The 12,808-nt window shown below is 34.9% G+C and overlaps 1 protein-coding gene across 3 annotated transcripts; it reads left to right on the forward strand.

The window, feature by feature from the left end:
* The first annotated feature begins 467 nt into the window (after window positions 1-467).
* LOC133297186 (probable serine/threonine protein phosphatase 2A regulatory subunit B''delta) lies at window positions 468-11,097 on the forward strand. 3 transcript variants are annotated; one of them, XM_061496275.1, is made up of 13 exons: window positions 468-1,020; window positions 1,734-1,973; window positions 2,987-3,092; window positions 3,356-3,452; window positions 4,954-5,059; window positions 5,326-5,416; window positions 8,006-8,147; window positions 8,272-8,419; window positions 8,587-8,696; window positions 9,382-9,538; window positions 9,839-9,964; window positions 10,075-10,225; window positions 10,432-11,097. In XM_061496275.1, the coding sequence occupies exons 1-12, from the start codon at window positions 871-873 to the stop codon at window positions 10,213-10,215; spliced, it is 1,614 nt and encodes a 537-aa protein (XP_061352259.1). In that variant the 5' UTR covers window positions 468-870; the 3' UTR covers window positions 10,216-10,225; window positions 10,432-11,097. The 3 variants fall into 3 exon arrangements, with proteins under 3 accessions (XP_061352259.1, XP_061352260.1, XP_061352261.1); XM_061496276.1 differs by lacking the exons at window positions 468-1,020; window positions 1,734-1,973 and adding an exon at window positions 2,042-2,900 and having other exon boundaries at window positions 10,432-11,095; XM_061496277.1 differs by lacking the exons at window positions 468-1,020; window positions 1,734-1,973; window positions 2,987-3,092; window positions 3,356-3,452 and adding an exon at window positions 4,371-4,573 and having other exon boundaries at window positions 10,432-11,095.
* Window positions 11,098-12,808: the final 1,711 nt, after the last annotated feature.

Raw genomic sequence — 12,808 nt, forward strand, 5'->3', positions numbered from 1 at the left:
GGAAAGACGCTCCTTCAATGAATTCAATACCTTGGATCAGTAATTTAATTTATATTTATATTATGGGTTTATCATCTATCATTTAACATGACCACAAAAAGTTTCCTATACACACAACATTTTGTGGAGCCCGCAACAAAAAAAAAAAAAAACTTCGGCACGCAAAATGAATATCTATAACATAACACAATCAATTTTCCTACGAGATAACTCTTATAAAACCCTTATATTATTCAAGAGTGCATGAAGTGTATAATGGAAGTGTTGTTGACTTTACGTAATGTCATCGAGTATGTGTGACTGGTGATTGGATTCGTAAATCGTATGTTCCATACGTCGAGCACGTGTCAACTTCTTTTGGTCCACCTTGTAAAATTCATTTTTTTGTTTTTTTTAATTTTTAATTTTTCAATTTTCATTGCAAAATAAAAAAATACATGCAACAAATCTCTCTCTTTTTCTTCTGCACAATTATTTCTTCTTTCCCTGTTTCTACCTCCATAATCGCGTGGATCTATGCACAATTTTCCTTGCAATAGTTTTCTCTCATTTTCCTTCACTTTCTATTTATTCAACATCTATCGTCAGATCACCGCCACCACATGTATTACATATTGTTAATTGATTGGTTCTAATGGCAGAAAAATCTAGGGTTCCAGCTGAATCTACTACTCGCAATCTGAATATCTCAACGGCATTTTGTTCCCTCTCTATATAGAATCTAATAATTATACGCGCGGCTTCGATTTTATAGGCATTGAAATTCAACTTGTTCTGGTTGGAAGAAAAAAAAAACACAGGATTCGTTTTGATCTCTGTGCTCATTGATTTGGTTTGTGGATGAGAGATACTAGAACGGGATTCGTTTAGATGAACATGGAGGTCGTCGCTGATGCGGCGTCGTTGGACGTTGAATTGTTGCAGCTCCCAGAGTTTTCCGCTTTGGCTCTCAAGTCTAACCTCAATTTCATCGAGAAGCTCTTTGAGCAGTGGTTGTCGCTTCCTGAAAGTAACCGATTGGTAGGCCTCATTTCATTTCGGAATCTGCACATTACTACATTGCGTACTTTGGAGTCTCATTAACTTGCTTTTATTCTATTCGTTAGATTATTACTATTATTATTGTTGTTGTTTTTGTGTTGATATATATATATATATATATGCATGAAGAATGAAGTGATTTGAGAGCACTGGTGGTGTAGAAAGGAGTGAGATTGTAACAGTGGTTATCAGGCAATGATTATTTAGATAATAAAGGTTTGTGAGAAAGGTGCATCATTCTTACGTTAAGTTTAGTTAATTGACATATTGCCAATAGGGAGTTCTATTATCACCTCAGCTCCAAAATTTATGTAATTCAATATACCACGAGTTTTTATAGCATTCCACGCACTTACCTCATGAGAATTATGACTTTTTGTTACTTTGTAGATGCCTGTATGCTTCTATCCTCACCGTATTCAGTAGTAATCAACTTCATCTGTCATATATCTCTTCAGAGGAATCACCATAGCAATTCTTGTGAATCCTTCCTATTCCCAAGGCATATAAATAAATAAGCTCTTGGTGATACTTGAAATATATCAATTACTGGTTAAAAATGCTATGCCTTTTGTATTTTATTTTATTTTTGGGTTTCCTGAAACGATTATGTTGTTCTCCTTGAACACTCTGCTAAATATAACATATACATTTGTGATATTGTTTGAATATCTCCCTTGTTGATTGTGTAGGTAACAACATTGCTCAATGAAGCTAAGTCAGGTGTTCCTTTGAATGTCCCTGGGAATTGCTCTAGTCCAAATGCTTCAAGTAATTCTTTGCCTTCCATGTTTCCTGCTGGCACTGCTCCGCCTCTTTCACCAAGAAGTTCGTCAGGTTCCCCTCGTATTATGAAACAGAGAGTTGGGCCTTCTAATTTGGGTTCTCCTTTGAAAGTTGTCAGTGAGCCAGTTAAAGAAGTGATACCTCAGGTTCAGCATGTCTGATATATTTTTTTTTTTTTTTTTTTAATTCATTAGAAAAAAGGGAGGGAAAGTACATTAAAAGGAGGAAAAGATATCCTCCAAAACGGAAAAATAAAAACATGATATGGTTGCCAAGACTGTAGGTTCAGTTAAGTAAAAACCACCCATTTGGAAGGTGTATACTCGCAGGAATAAGCAGACAACAGATTATTGGGAGGGCAGTTATGTTGGAAGTTAATATAAGAAGTTAAACAATAAAGGTAGGCAATTATGTAGGAATAAATAGGAAGGGGGGTTATGGGAGAAGGGTAGGAGGTAACTTACTGTTGTAGATCTGATAAGTGTCTCAGAGAGGAGGGCAATGCCCCTTTGGTAGTTGGGTGTTTGTACATTTGCTGTGTTTTGACTCTACTATTTGTGGATTTCATCTTTTGTCCATAATTTCTACTGTCTACTATTGAATTCTGTTGTTGATCTATATTTTCCCCTATTGAGATGTATCAAAATACATCAGAGAAGAAGAAAAAAGTTGCAATCAAGTTTCTCAATCCCCTTGCATATATGAAATAGCAACTTTTATTGAGACAGCCATTTACAAAACTCCAAAGCAAGGTCATACCCAATCCTATCCCATAGACCCAGAGCAAGTTGAAGACACCCTTAAATATGCGAGCAGTGCACTCCAACCGAAGGCCCCAAAGAATTGCATAAACTGCTATTTGCCACCAAATTTTTGCCTTGTTTTTCTTAAGTCAATTACCTAGCCATAAGTAGTCATAAGAAGCTGTTCCATAGTAGAAGGACACACCCAATGCTTGCTAAAACCCCACAAACTTGCAGCAAATAATTTATATTAATCTTAAAAAGGAACCACTGTCAAGTTCTCGTAATATTTTACTTGGTGATACTTTTCTCATGTACCCGGTCTACTAAGTGAGTAAGTGTGTATGTTGTTTCTTTTTTCTCTCTTGATTCCTGCTATGTAAATGCTTCTAACATAAATATTTGCATGCTTGCAGTTCTACTTTCAATATGGATGTCCACCTCCAAATGAACTGAAAGAACAATGCTTGAGTAAAATCGATCAGTTATTCCATGATCACTTGGATGGCCTGCAGATGCATGGTGAGATATGACACATATAAGTAGCTGATAGCCTGAAGGACCAGTTTGTTGCGACTGGGGAAAAGTGATTTTAAATAAGTTTCATATTCTAGTTTTCTATTTAATCACACTCTCATCTCTTTAAGTTGAGTAAAAATTACTTATTTTAAATGTTGCAAAAAGTCAAAAAACTATTTATCTATATAAAATTCACTTTCTGATGTAATAAAGGGCTGTAACAGCCAGTTCTGAGAATTGTTTTACTTGTTTCCTTGGTTTGTCAGAATTCAAATCAATTACTAAGGAAGTTTGCAGGCTGCCTTCTTTTTTTTCCACTTCTCTTTTCAGAAAGATTGACGACGGAACTGGTTTTGTGACAAGGTGTGTACTTTATTTTTCTGGACACAACTTTTTAACTTTTGTGTCCCATGGATGGTCATTCTTGTTTGAGCTGTTGGGCACTTCAAAGTTTTAGGTCTAGATGCTGGACTAGCATCAAAATTTTGAGTCATTCCTGCTCCATTTGTTGCATTATTTTTTTATTTTTTTATTTTACTTTTGTAAATGGATGTTTTTTGAGTTTCTTTCACTGGCTAATCAAATAGGAAGTCCGACCCTTTGCTTGGCTTCTTATCTATATTATCCATTCCCTCTTGCTTTTTTTTTTTCTTTTTAATTTCTCAATGTACAACCACATTTGTGTTTGAAGGAGTTACCAGCATCATGTTTGTTATGTTTGGTTGCTTGATGAAATCTCCATCATCACATGAAGATTTTCTTAAGCCTATGAGTTCCTTAACATTTCAATATCTATACTGCTGATTGATTTCATTTTTAGTACTAAATTGAGTTTTCAAACATATCTTAGATTTTGTAAAGAACCAATTAAACCCAAAAGCTTAAGCTATTAAGTGAAGGTCTATCAATGGTTTATATATCTTTAACACGCCCCCTCACACGAGAGCCCACTAAGCATGAAGGGTGGATAATGCACAAGCCCACCTACCTGTGCTAAGAAATTCCATACGAGAAAGTGGGGGCGATGAGGATCGAACCTAGGATACCGAGGCTCTGATACCATGTAAAGAACTAATTCAACCCAAAAGGTTAAGCTATTAAGTGAAGGTCTATCAATGGTTTATATATCTTTAACACGCCCCCTCACACGAGAGCCCACTGAGCATGAAGGGTGAATAATGCACAAGCCCACCTACCTGTGCTAAGAAATTCCATAAGAGAAAGTGGGGGCGATGAGGATCGAACCCAGGATACCGAGGCTCTGATACCATGTAAAGAACTAATTCAACCCAAAAGGTTAAGCTGTTGGGTGATGTTATATTAATGGTTTTTATATATCAAACCGATTTCATTTTCTTAATCTTCTTCTATTTAATAATGAGGGTTTTTTATTCTTTGTTCTAATGTGTATAATCCAATATTTGACACTGTACTGTCCAAGGCTCAAACAAGGAGGAGCGAAACATTAAAAAGGAGTGGCCAAGGTATAGAGAAGAAGTTCATAATATGCCTTGAAAATTATACATTGTTTGGCTGAGATGCTTGTTGTGCTTGGCACTGAACAAGAAAATTCTTTGACAAATTACCATTTTAATTGGGCCGTAGGTTTCTAGACATCATGCTTATAGTTTAGCAATGCTTCATTTTGCAAATTCTTTTTCTTTTCTGAACATAAATTCCATCTTTTGGCACCAGATGTTTTGCTGGTTGAATTATTGTGTGAAATCTTATGTATGATTAAAAAAAGTAAGGATGGTTTATTTGATTCTCTCCTTTTTCATGGTGTAGACAACTATTGTTGAATGGTCTTGGGCCTTGTAATTATTATTACTTATGCTTAAATCTTGATATACGGTTCCTATAGGAAAGCATTTATTGATTATTGGATTAACGGCAACCTGTTGACGATGGATATGGCTACTCAAATATACTCAATTTTAAAGCAACCACAGCTGAAGTATCTTACTCAGGTTTTTTTCTTAAGAAAAAAAATAAAATAAAAAATTCTATTTCTTTCTTTCTTTCTGCTTTTCATTCCATTTGATTTCCTTCTACTCCTCCAAAAGGTAAATTTAGTCTTGGCCTTATACTTATCAAAATATGTCATTTATTCAGTTCCAGTTTCTTTCTAGGATGATACAATATATTTTTAGGGGCCCTACTTGATTTCCTTGGCTTTGATATTATCTCCGTATCCATCTTTCTTATATTAGAACAATATTCTACTTCATGTCAGGATGATTTTAAACCTGTGCTACGTGAGCTTTTAGCAACTCACCCAGGGCTGGAGTTCCTGCAGAGCACACCTGAGTTTCAAGAGAGATATGGTTTGTAACTATAGATTGATGCAAATGAGTTTAAGATTCTTTTAATACGTAGTTTCTTAAAAACTTCATTTTCCATGAGAAATTTTTAATTCACTTACTGATCATCAATTTCCTTAAAGAGACATACCCAGGATATGGTCCCTTTGTGACTCTAAATTGTATCTTTGTGATACATTCCTAGTTGCTGATATTGGATAAGAAGTTAATGTAATGTTTAGTGAAAAGGATAGATGCAGGCATTAAAATAAGTAGGAGTAACTCTTGAGTAAGAACATATATATATATATATATATATATATATATATATATATATATATGGAGTATAAATTTTCTAAAGTAGAAGAAATAGTGTTTAAGATAAAGGGAAAATGGTACTGAAAAATGAGCGCTTTGTATCTTCTTTTTTGGCATCTTATGTGAGGGATTCAAAATCAAAACACTTGAATTGAAAAATACTGAATATTTTTTCTGACTAGTTTTGTACATGGGTTCATCAGTCTAATACATAGACCTTGCTAAATAATTACTTTTCTAATATGACTAAATAATGGTAACATAATATTTTACAATAATTACAATGACTTATAGAAAATACTGTATGATGAAGTATATGGTACTGATGTGGGACTATTACAATACTCATTCTCAAGCTGGTGAATGAATATCTGTCATCCTTAACTTGTCAGTAAGATCCTGAAACCTTTTTGTAGGCAATCATTTAGTTAACACATCTGTCAGCTGAACCTCTAAAGAAACATAAGTTGTGTTGATCAGTCCACTGTCTAGTTTCTCCTTTATGAAATATCATTCTTTGTCAATATGTTTAATTCCATCTATGCTGAACTGGATTATCGGCAATGATGATGGCTGATTTGTTGTCACAAAATAACTTTATTGGAGTTTCATACTTTATCTTCATATCATTCAATATAATCTTCATTTATCTAGCTCACAAACTCATTGAACCTTAACCTGAAACTTTGCTTGACCTGAAACTTGGAAACACGAAGTACATTGTTCAGGTTTAGGAAAGGTTGGAGGTTGGTAATACCACAACCAGCAATTAAGGTACGTGAGCCATTAGCCACGATTATAGTAGGATTATCAGAAGATGGTAGATAAGGTGGAAAATGCGGAGAATAAATGGTCATATGTTCAGTAGCAATTGAGTCAATAGCCTATGAATCATCAGAGGCAATACTAGAAGCATTGAAAGATTGAGAATAGAAGTCATTATTAGAGAACAAGAGCCAGAAGGTTTAAAGAGGGAGTCAATGAGTTTGTTGGCATTCTGGTTCATCTTTGCCAAGGGCTGATACCGAATTTGCCACTCTTGAGACCTCGCATGTGGTCTTATACATGATGGACTAAGGAGTGATGAGGTTTTGGCGGGTGGTAGATGTTGGGACAAACTCAATCCCTCAATCTCGGCTAAGGAGCTTTTGTGGAAGTCAAACGTCGAGCTCGAAGCTCGGCACAATCAGAGAGGTCAGTCTGAACTCACCAGGTCGACCTATACGCAGCAGAAATGAAAATTGTAAAGGAGAGAGAGAGAAAGATGAACACAGCAGATTTTAACGTGGGAAAACCATCTCCAATGAGAAGAAGTAAAATCCCACCGGATACTAGTCTAGAATCAAACTTCCACTATGAGAATAATGGGTTACAAAAGTTTAAACTTCACCAATAATGGTGGTACACTCAAGCCTCACCTACAATGGTGATGTTCTCTCAAACTTCCCTAAAGAGGTCTCTTACTTCAAACTTCTCTTTAGAGGTATTCCAATTCTTTCTCATGTCTCTAAACCTCACACTATAAGCTTATATAGAGAAGGGAGAAGGTTCTAGATCATCAATTATGAAGAGGCATTGAACCACTCAAATAATGTGTCCTTTGAGCCTTGCACCAAAGTGGAGTTCCAACCCCTTGGGACTTGAGCCAAGCATTGAAGAAGGAACAACTCCCAACAGTAGAGTGATGGGTGGTTTTTGTATAAGAAAGAGTGGTAGTGGGTATGGATCACAAGGTGTCAGGTTAGGATTTGGAGTGGTTAGGTGTGCTATTTTTGGAGGAGGACCTACGGGATGATGTCAGTCTGGTAAGGTGAGGCCAAATCTGGTTGGTGAAATGAACAAGATAAGGAGTAAATATACTCTAATGCATTGGCATGATATTCCCTATAGTTCATAGCTGCAACTAGTTTATACTGAAATGCCTTGATACATCATGTTTCTTTTCTTTCTTTTTTATTTTTTTTGATAATTTTTTTTCCATTTTTCAAGTTACATTTTCCTACGTTTTACTAGTCAATAAATACAGGTTATCTGATGAACCCATTTATGCTTTCTTGTTTTGTCTATATTTTTTTATTTGCAATTTTTGCTGATAATTGCAATTATAATGTATAAAATATTATATTTTTATGAATGAGTAACACTTCATGCATCTGAATATCAGGGGGACTTCATTAAAGTTGATTTTTGAAATCTATGCATAGTTTGGTGTCAACTGGTTTTGGTTTCTGGTGTAATACTTTTTCCTTTTAGTATTGGGTGCAATATTTTTAACTTGTTTCTCTAATTGGCCAGCTGAAACTGTAATATACAGAATCTATTATTACATTAATAGATCTGGAAATGGCCGTCTTACACTGAGGGAGCTGAAGCGTGGTAACATAATTGATGCAATGCTGCACGCTGATGAAGAAGAAGACATCAATAAGGTTTTGAGGTAGATATACTGTGTGAAATATCATTATCATTAACTTGACACAATGACCTTGTGTTTTTCTGCCAAAATATACTTATACCAACATGCATTGGTCGTTTTTACTTTTCCTAATAATTGTTTGCAGGTACTTCTCTTATGAGCATTTTTATGTTATATACTGCAAATTTTGGGAGCTGGATACAGATCATGATTTCTTGATAGACAAAGAGAACCTTATCAGATACGGAAACCATGCGCTTACCTATCGAATTGTTGATAGAATATTTTCTCAGGTTTGTGTGGATTACATGTTGCTTCTGTATTGAGATTTAACTGTTTCTGTTTTCAGCAACAAACCCTGCACCCATTCTTTATTTTTGGGTTCACTGTCCATCCATTTTTGTTTTATCAGATCATTTAATGACAAAGCAGATTTTGACTTGCTTCAATATTATCTCAGGTCCCAAGAAAGTTTACCAGTAAGGTTGAGGGGAAGATGGGATATGAAGATTTTGTTTACTTCATACTGTCAGAAGAGGATAAATCATCTGAGCCAAGTCTTGAGTATTGGTATTTGTTTCCCATTCATTATTCATTTCATTTTTTAATTTCTTTTTCTGAAGGGAGTTATCGGATTAGTTGTTGAGCAGTTGCAAATCAAGGATGGTGCGTTATTGGGCATGTTCATAGCATGTTCATAGCATGTTTTATTTGATTAGATTTTGAACCTTGCACGTGCATGTGCTCTTATCCATGGTTATGAAACTTTTATGTTCCTGGAAGTGTGGAACGTTATGTAAATAATTTAAGACAAGTTGCAATAGAGAATAGTTTAGAGAGTGAAATAATATTGACCCAGTTCCTTGTGCTAATTTACCCTTCTCCTTGAGAGCATTGATATGTGATTGTAAGTTTTGTGTCAGTTTTCTACGCTGATTACGTGTACTGTCAACAACAGCTCTTAGAATGCTATAGAGAGTTACTAAGGGATGCTTGGTACTTCAAAAACTAGAACCGTGGAAACTGGACTGATTGAAAATATGGGCAGCACCGTGTGGAAGAAATGAAGGCAAATCGATTATGAGATACACCTTTTTCAGTTTTCTTTTTTTGTTTATGTGGAAGTTGGAATATTTTCCATCCTTTGTACCAAGTACCAAAGAGTGAAAATGTTTGATATTTGACCTTGTGGTTTGCTTGTTTCTGATTTTTTAAATCATCAATGTATGAGCTGACTTGAACATGTCACAATTAGGTTCAAGTGCATAGATTTGGACGGAAATGGAGTTCTGACAAGGAATGAACTACAATTTTTTTATGAGGAGCAGTTGCATCGGATGGAGTGCATGGCCCAAGAGCCTGTGCTTTTTGAGGATATATTGTGCCAGATAATTGATATGATTAAACCTGAGGTTTTCCTTTCCATCTTTCTTTTACCAGTTGTTTGATCTTCTTTCGTTTGCCTTTCCATCTTTCTTTTACTGTTTGTTCGATCTTCTTTCATCGTGTTGTTGTGAAGTTACATTACCTGGAAAAATGAGTACTTATCTGGCGAGCAGTTTATAAATTGTGTTTTGTCCTGTGACATCTCATATCCCACACTTTTTATATAGCCCCCATTTTCTTGTCCTCTGTATCTTTGGCTCAAAATCATGTTGTTACTGATTTATTATCCTGACATTTTTTAATTTTAAAACTTTTTCGCTCTGCAGAATGAGAGCTTCATAACTCTACGTGACCTGAAAGGCGGTAAACTCTCAGGAAGTGTTTTCAATATCCTGTTCAATCTAAATAAGTTCATGGCCTTTGAAACTCGTGACCCATTTTTGATTCGTCAGGTGCCTGAAATATTTGATAGAAATTATTGCATTGTTGAGTTAGCTGTTAGTATGTTTGGCTCCTGTTGGTGACATCTCTGGTAATTGGTGCGCATGTTTGATGTGAATAGGAACGTGAGAATCCAACATTGACAGAGTGGGATCGATTTGCTCATAGAGAATATATTAGACTTTCAATGGAAGAAGACGTAGAAGATGCCTCTAATGGAAGTGCAGAAGTCTGGGATGAATCACTAGAGGCTCCCTTCTGAGATAGTTTATGTAAGTGCTTTTAATGTGACTCTCTCTTACGAGCACGGTACATGCTCAAAAGTTCTATTTATGATGCTAAACACTAGAAAGATGAATTCAGAAAGTTGAGGTCTCTGTACACTGTAGTGTCTATTAACTCCTTTCTCCATTTTTAAAAGTACTCAGTTACTATGACACACTTCTAAATTTCTTTTGCGCATTATATATTACTACAGGGGATGAAAAGAAATTATCGCCCCAGAGCTGATGGACTGGCAATTGTTCAGAGACACTGGACACAAGATCAGCTTTTATGTCGATTGTGCGAACTTTGCTTCAAAGAGCGGGAAATTCCAATAACTGACTATGGAATGTATTTTTGATGGGCAAGCTACAACAATATTCAGATCTGCTGGTAGTAACATACATTGGGGCCATTATCATGGAAGTTTTGTTGCCTTGTACCGATATCCATGCAAAATGAGGACGTTTGCTCAGAAGTGTTAGCCAGGTTGATTTATATTGAATTGAGTATGTTGTTATTTGGGGGCACTTGAGTTATTAAGGAGCATAAATATCAAGATTTTTCCCGTTTGAATCTTTTAGTAGTTTGCTTCAATTTTCGGGTCATTTTTGCCCCGTATCTGTCGAAGGGTACATTTAGGTCGTCATCTGTGCCTCCTGTTGTTGTCTTTCACTGAAATTAATCTTTTGTTAGGAATTGAAGAATTTAAAGAGTACTGCTAGTCATATAAAACGTCACAGTTTTTCTGGACTATTAGATTTATCTCTCAAGATATGTGCAGGATTATATTAACACTTTTCCGCATAGACACTCCTATTATTCAATGGCATTGGGGGTAGTATGTTTACTATTCAAAAGCTTTGTACATGTACATTGGATATATTTTTTTTTAATCAGTCTAGTATTTTCCTTAAAGAAAGTTTTTGTATTCTCTAGTGTCAGTATGGTCTAAGTTATACAAATATAAATCCAGAAAGAGTTTAAAGGGGCCGAAGACGTCAGTATCTGGGTAATTTTGTTAAAGACTGGAGGCATTTTTTGTTATTTTATACATTTTTTTTGGCGAATTCTTATTAATAATTTGATTCGATTGGTGCATATATTAACGGCTCATTTGGTTATAATTTTCAACATTAGTGCAACCGTGTTATCCTCATGAATTGAAAATTATTGAGTAAAATATTAATTTGTAAAAGAAATCAATTTTAAGGTTAAGATTCTAAATTCAATTCTAGCCCTTATCATTTGTCTTGACTCTGGAGTTGGTTTGAAGTTCAAATTTTGGCTTAAAACAAGTCCACTCTCACCTTAGAATCTTAATCGTATAAGGTAATCCTCTTCTCCGTACCTTCTTCGGTACTTTTTAGTAGAAGGACGAAGCTACGGCCATAAAGGCATGCAACGTGTTGCTATAGCGTTCTTGATCTGTAGTGAATAAGTGATTGTCCTATCCTTGTACCTTACACCGTCCGGCAAGTCATGGGGTGGGTACCAGGCATTTGAGAAAAGGAAATAATCGTAATCTTTTTTGAAGTGCTCTTTTCTTAATGGCTACATATCCGGAAAAGTTTTGGTCCATATCCTTATCATGATTTCTGCTGGACCCCAACGTGAATAGCTTTTTGTTTAGATTAGTAAAAGAAAATGGATTGCACGATAACATGAGAGAATATGGGCTCAATGGAAGCGATCGTGTACTCCGGTTCAGGAGTAAATATGCCATGGTGAGGAGAACACTTACAAAGTACCCCACCAATCCTCACTTTGTTTATTTAAAAGAAAAAAAATTGTACTGTTGATTGTCGGAGTTTATAGATTCGAGATAACTTCACTCCTTTTTCTTAGGAATTAGTTAGATTATGTAGGGAGTTTATCATCTGTACCTGTAAGTTTATTATGGGTCCGTTTGAATAAGCTTTTAAAAAAATAATTTTTTATGCATTATTTTTTTTAAAAGAATTTTTCCTAAAAGATAAAATTATTTTACGTTTGGATGTATAATCTGAAAATTACTTTTACATAAAAAAGTTATTTGGATGTTAAAATAAAAAAAAAACACTTTTTATATATAAAATTATAATAAAGGAGAGATAAAATAGTATGATCGTAGGATAAGGAGAGAACAAATAAGTACGATTAAAATTGTATTTTAAAATTTTGTATTATCTTATTTTCAAAAAAAAATTATATTATCTTTTAATTTCTGCTTTTTTTCAAAAGTAACCAACTACTAGCTAAAAAAAAGCAGCATTTTAACTTTTGTTTTAAATTTTGCTTTTTTAAAAAGTTGTTATCCAAACATCTAAACATTCTCAAAAGACTTTTATTTTTTTAGAAAAAGTAACTTTTTTATGAATAAAAGCTCATCCAAACGGGCACTATATTTTCTTGGAGGGGATATTTATCACTACATGGATGTCAATCTCTAACAGAGGTAGAGACCAAGTTAAACGATGACGTCCCAAGTATGAGGTCTGAATCTGTATGAAAAGGTGGTGTGGTAGTAAAGGCTTAGAAAGTGGCAGAGTAACAGACACATAAGATGGATCCCCTTGTATGATGATGGAGGGGTATTTATAGAGGGAGAA

The sequence above is a fragment of the Gastrolobium bilobum genome, unplaced genomic scaffold (genome assembly GCF_033153095.1).
Source record: "Gastrolobium bilobum isolate Gb01-03AN ecotype WA unplaced genomic scaffold, APGP_CSIRO_Gbil_v1 utg4400, whole genome shotgun sequence".
Lineage (NCBI taxonomy): Eukaryota > Viridiplantae > Streptophyta > Magnoliopsida > Fabales > Fabaceae > Gastrolobium > Gastrolobium bilobum.

Excerpts from the sequence above, each read along its gene's own strand:
- LOC133297186 (XM_061496275.1), top strand. The coding sequence starts at position 871 with ATGAACATGGAGGTCGTCGCTGATGCGGCGTCGTTGGACGTTGAATTG. Across the intron at positions 3,453-4,953 it reads GGAACTGGTTTTGTGACAAG|GAAAGCATTTATTGATTATT; the intron begins GTGTGTACTTTA and ends CGGTTCCTATAG. Across the intron at positions 8,697-9,381 it reads GAGCCAAGTCTTGAGTATTG|GTTCAAGTGCATAGATTTGG; the intron begins GTATTTGTTTCC and ends TGTCACAATTAG.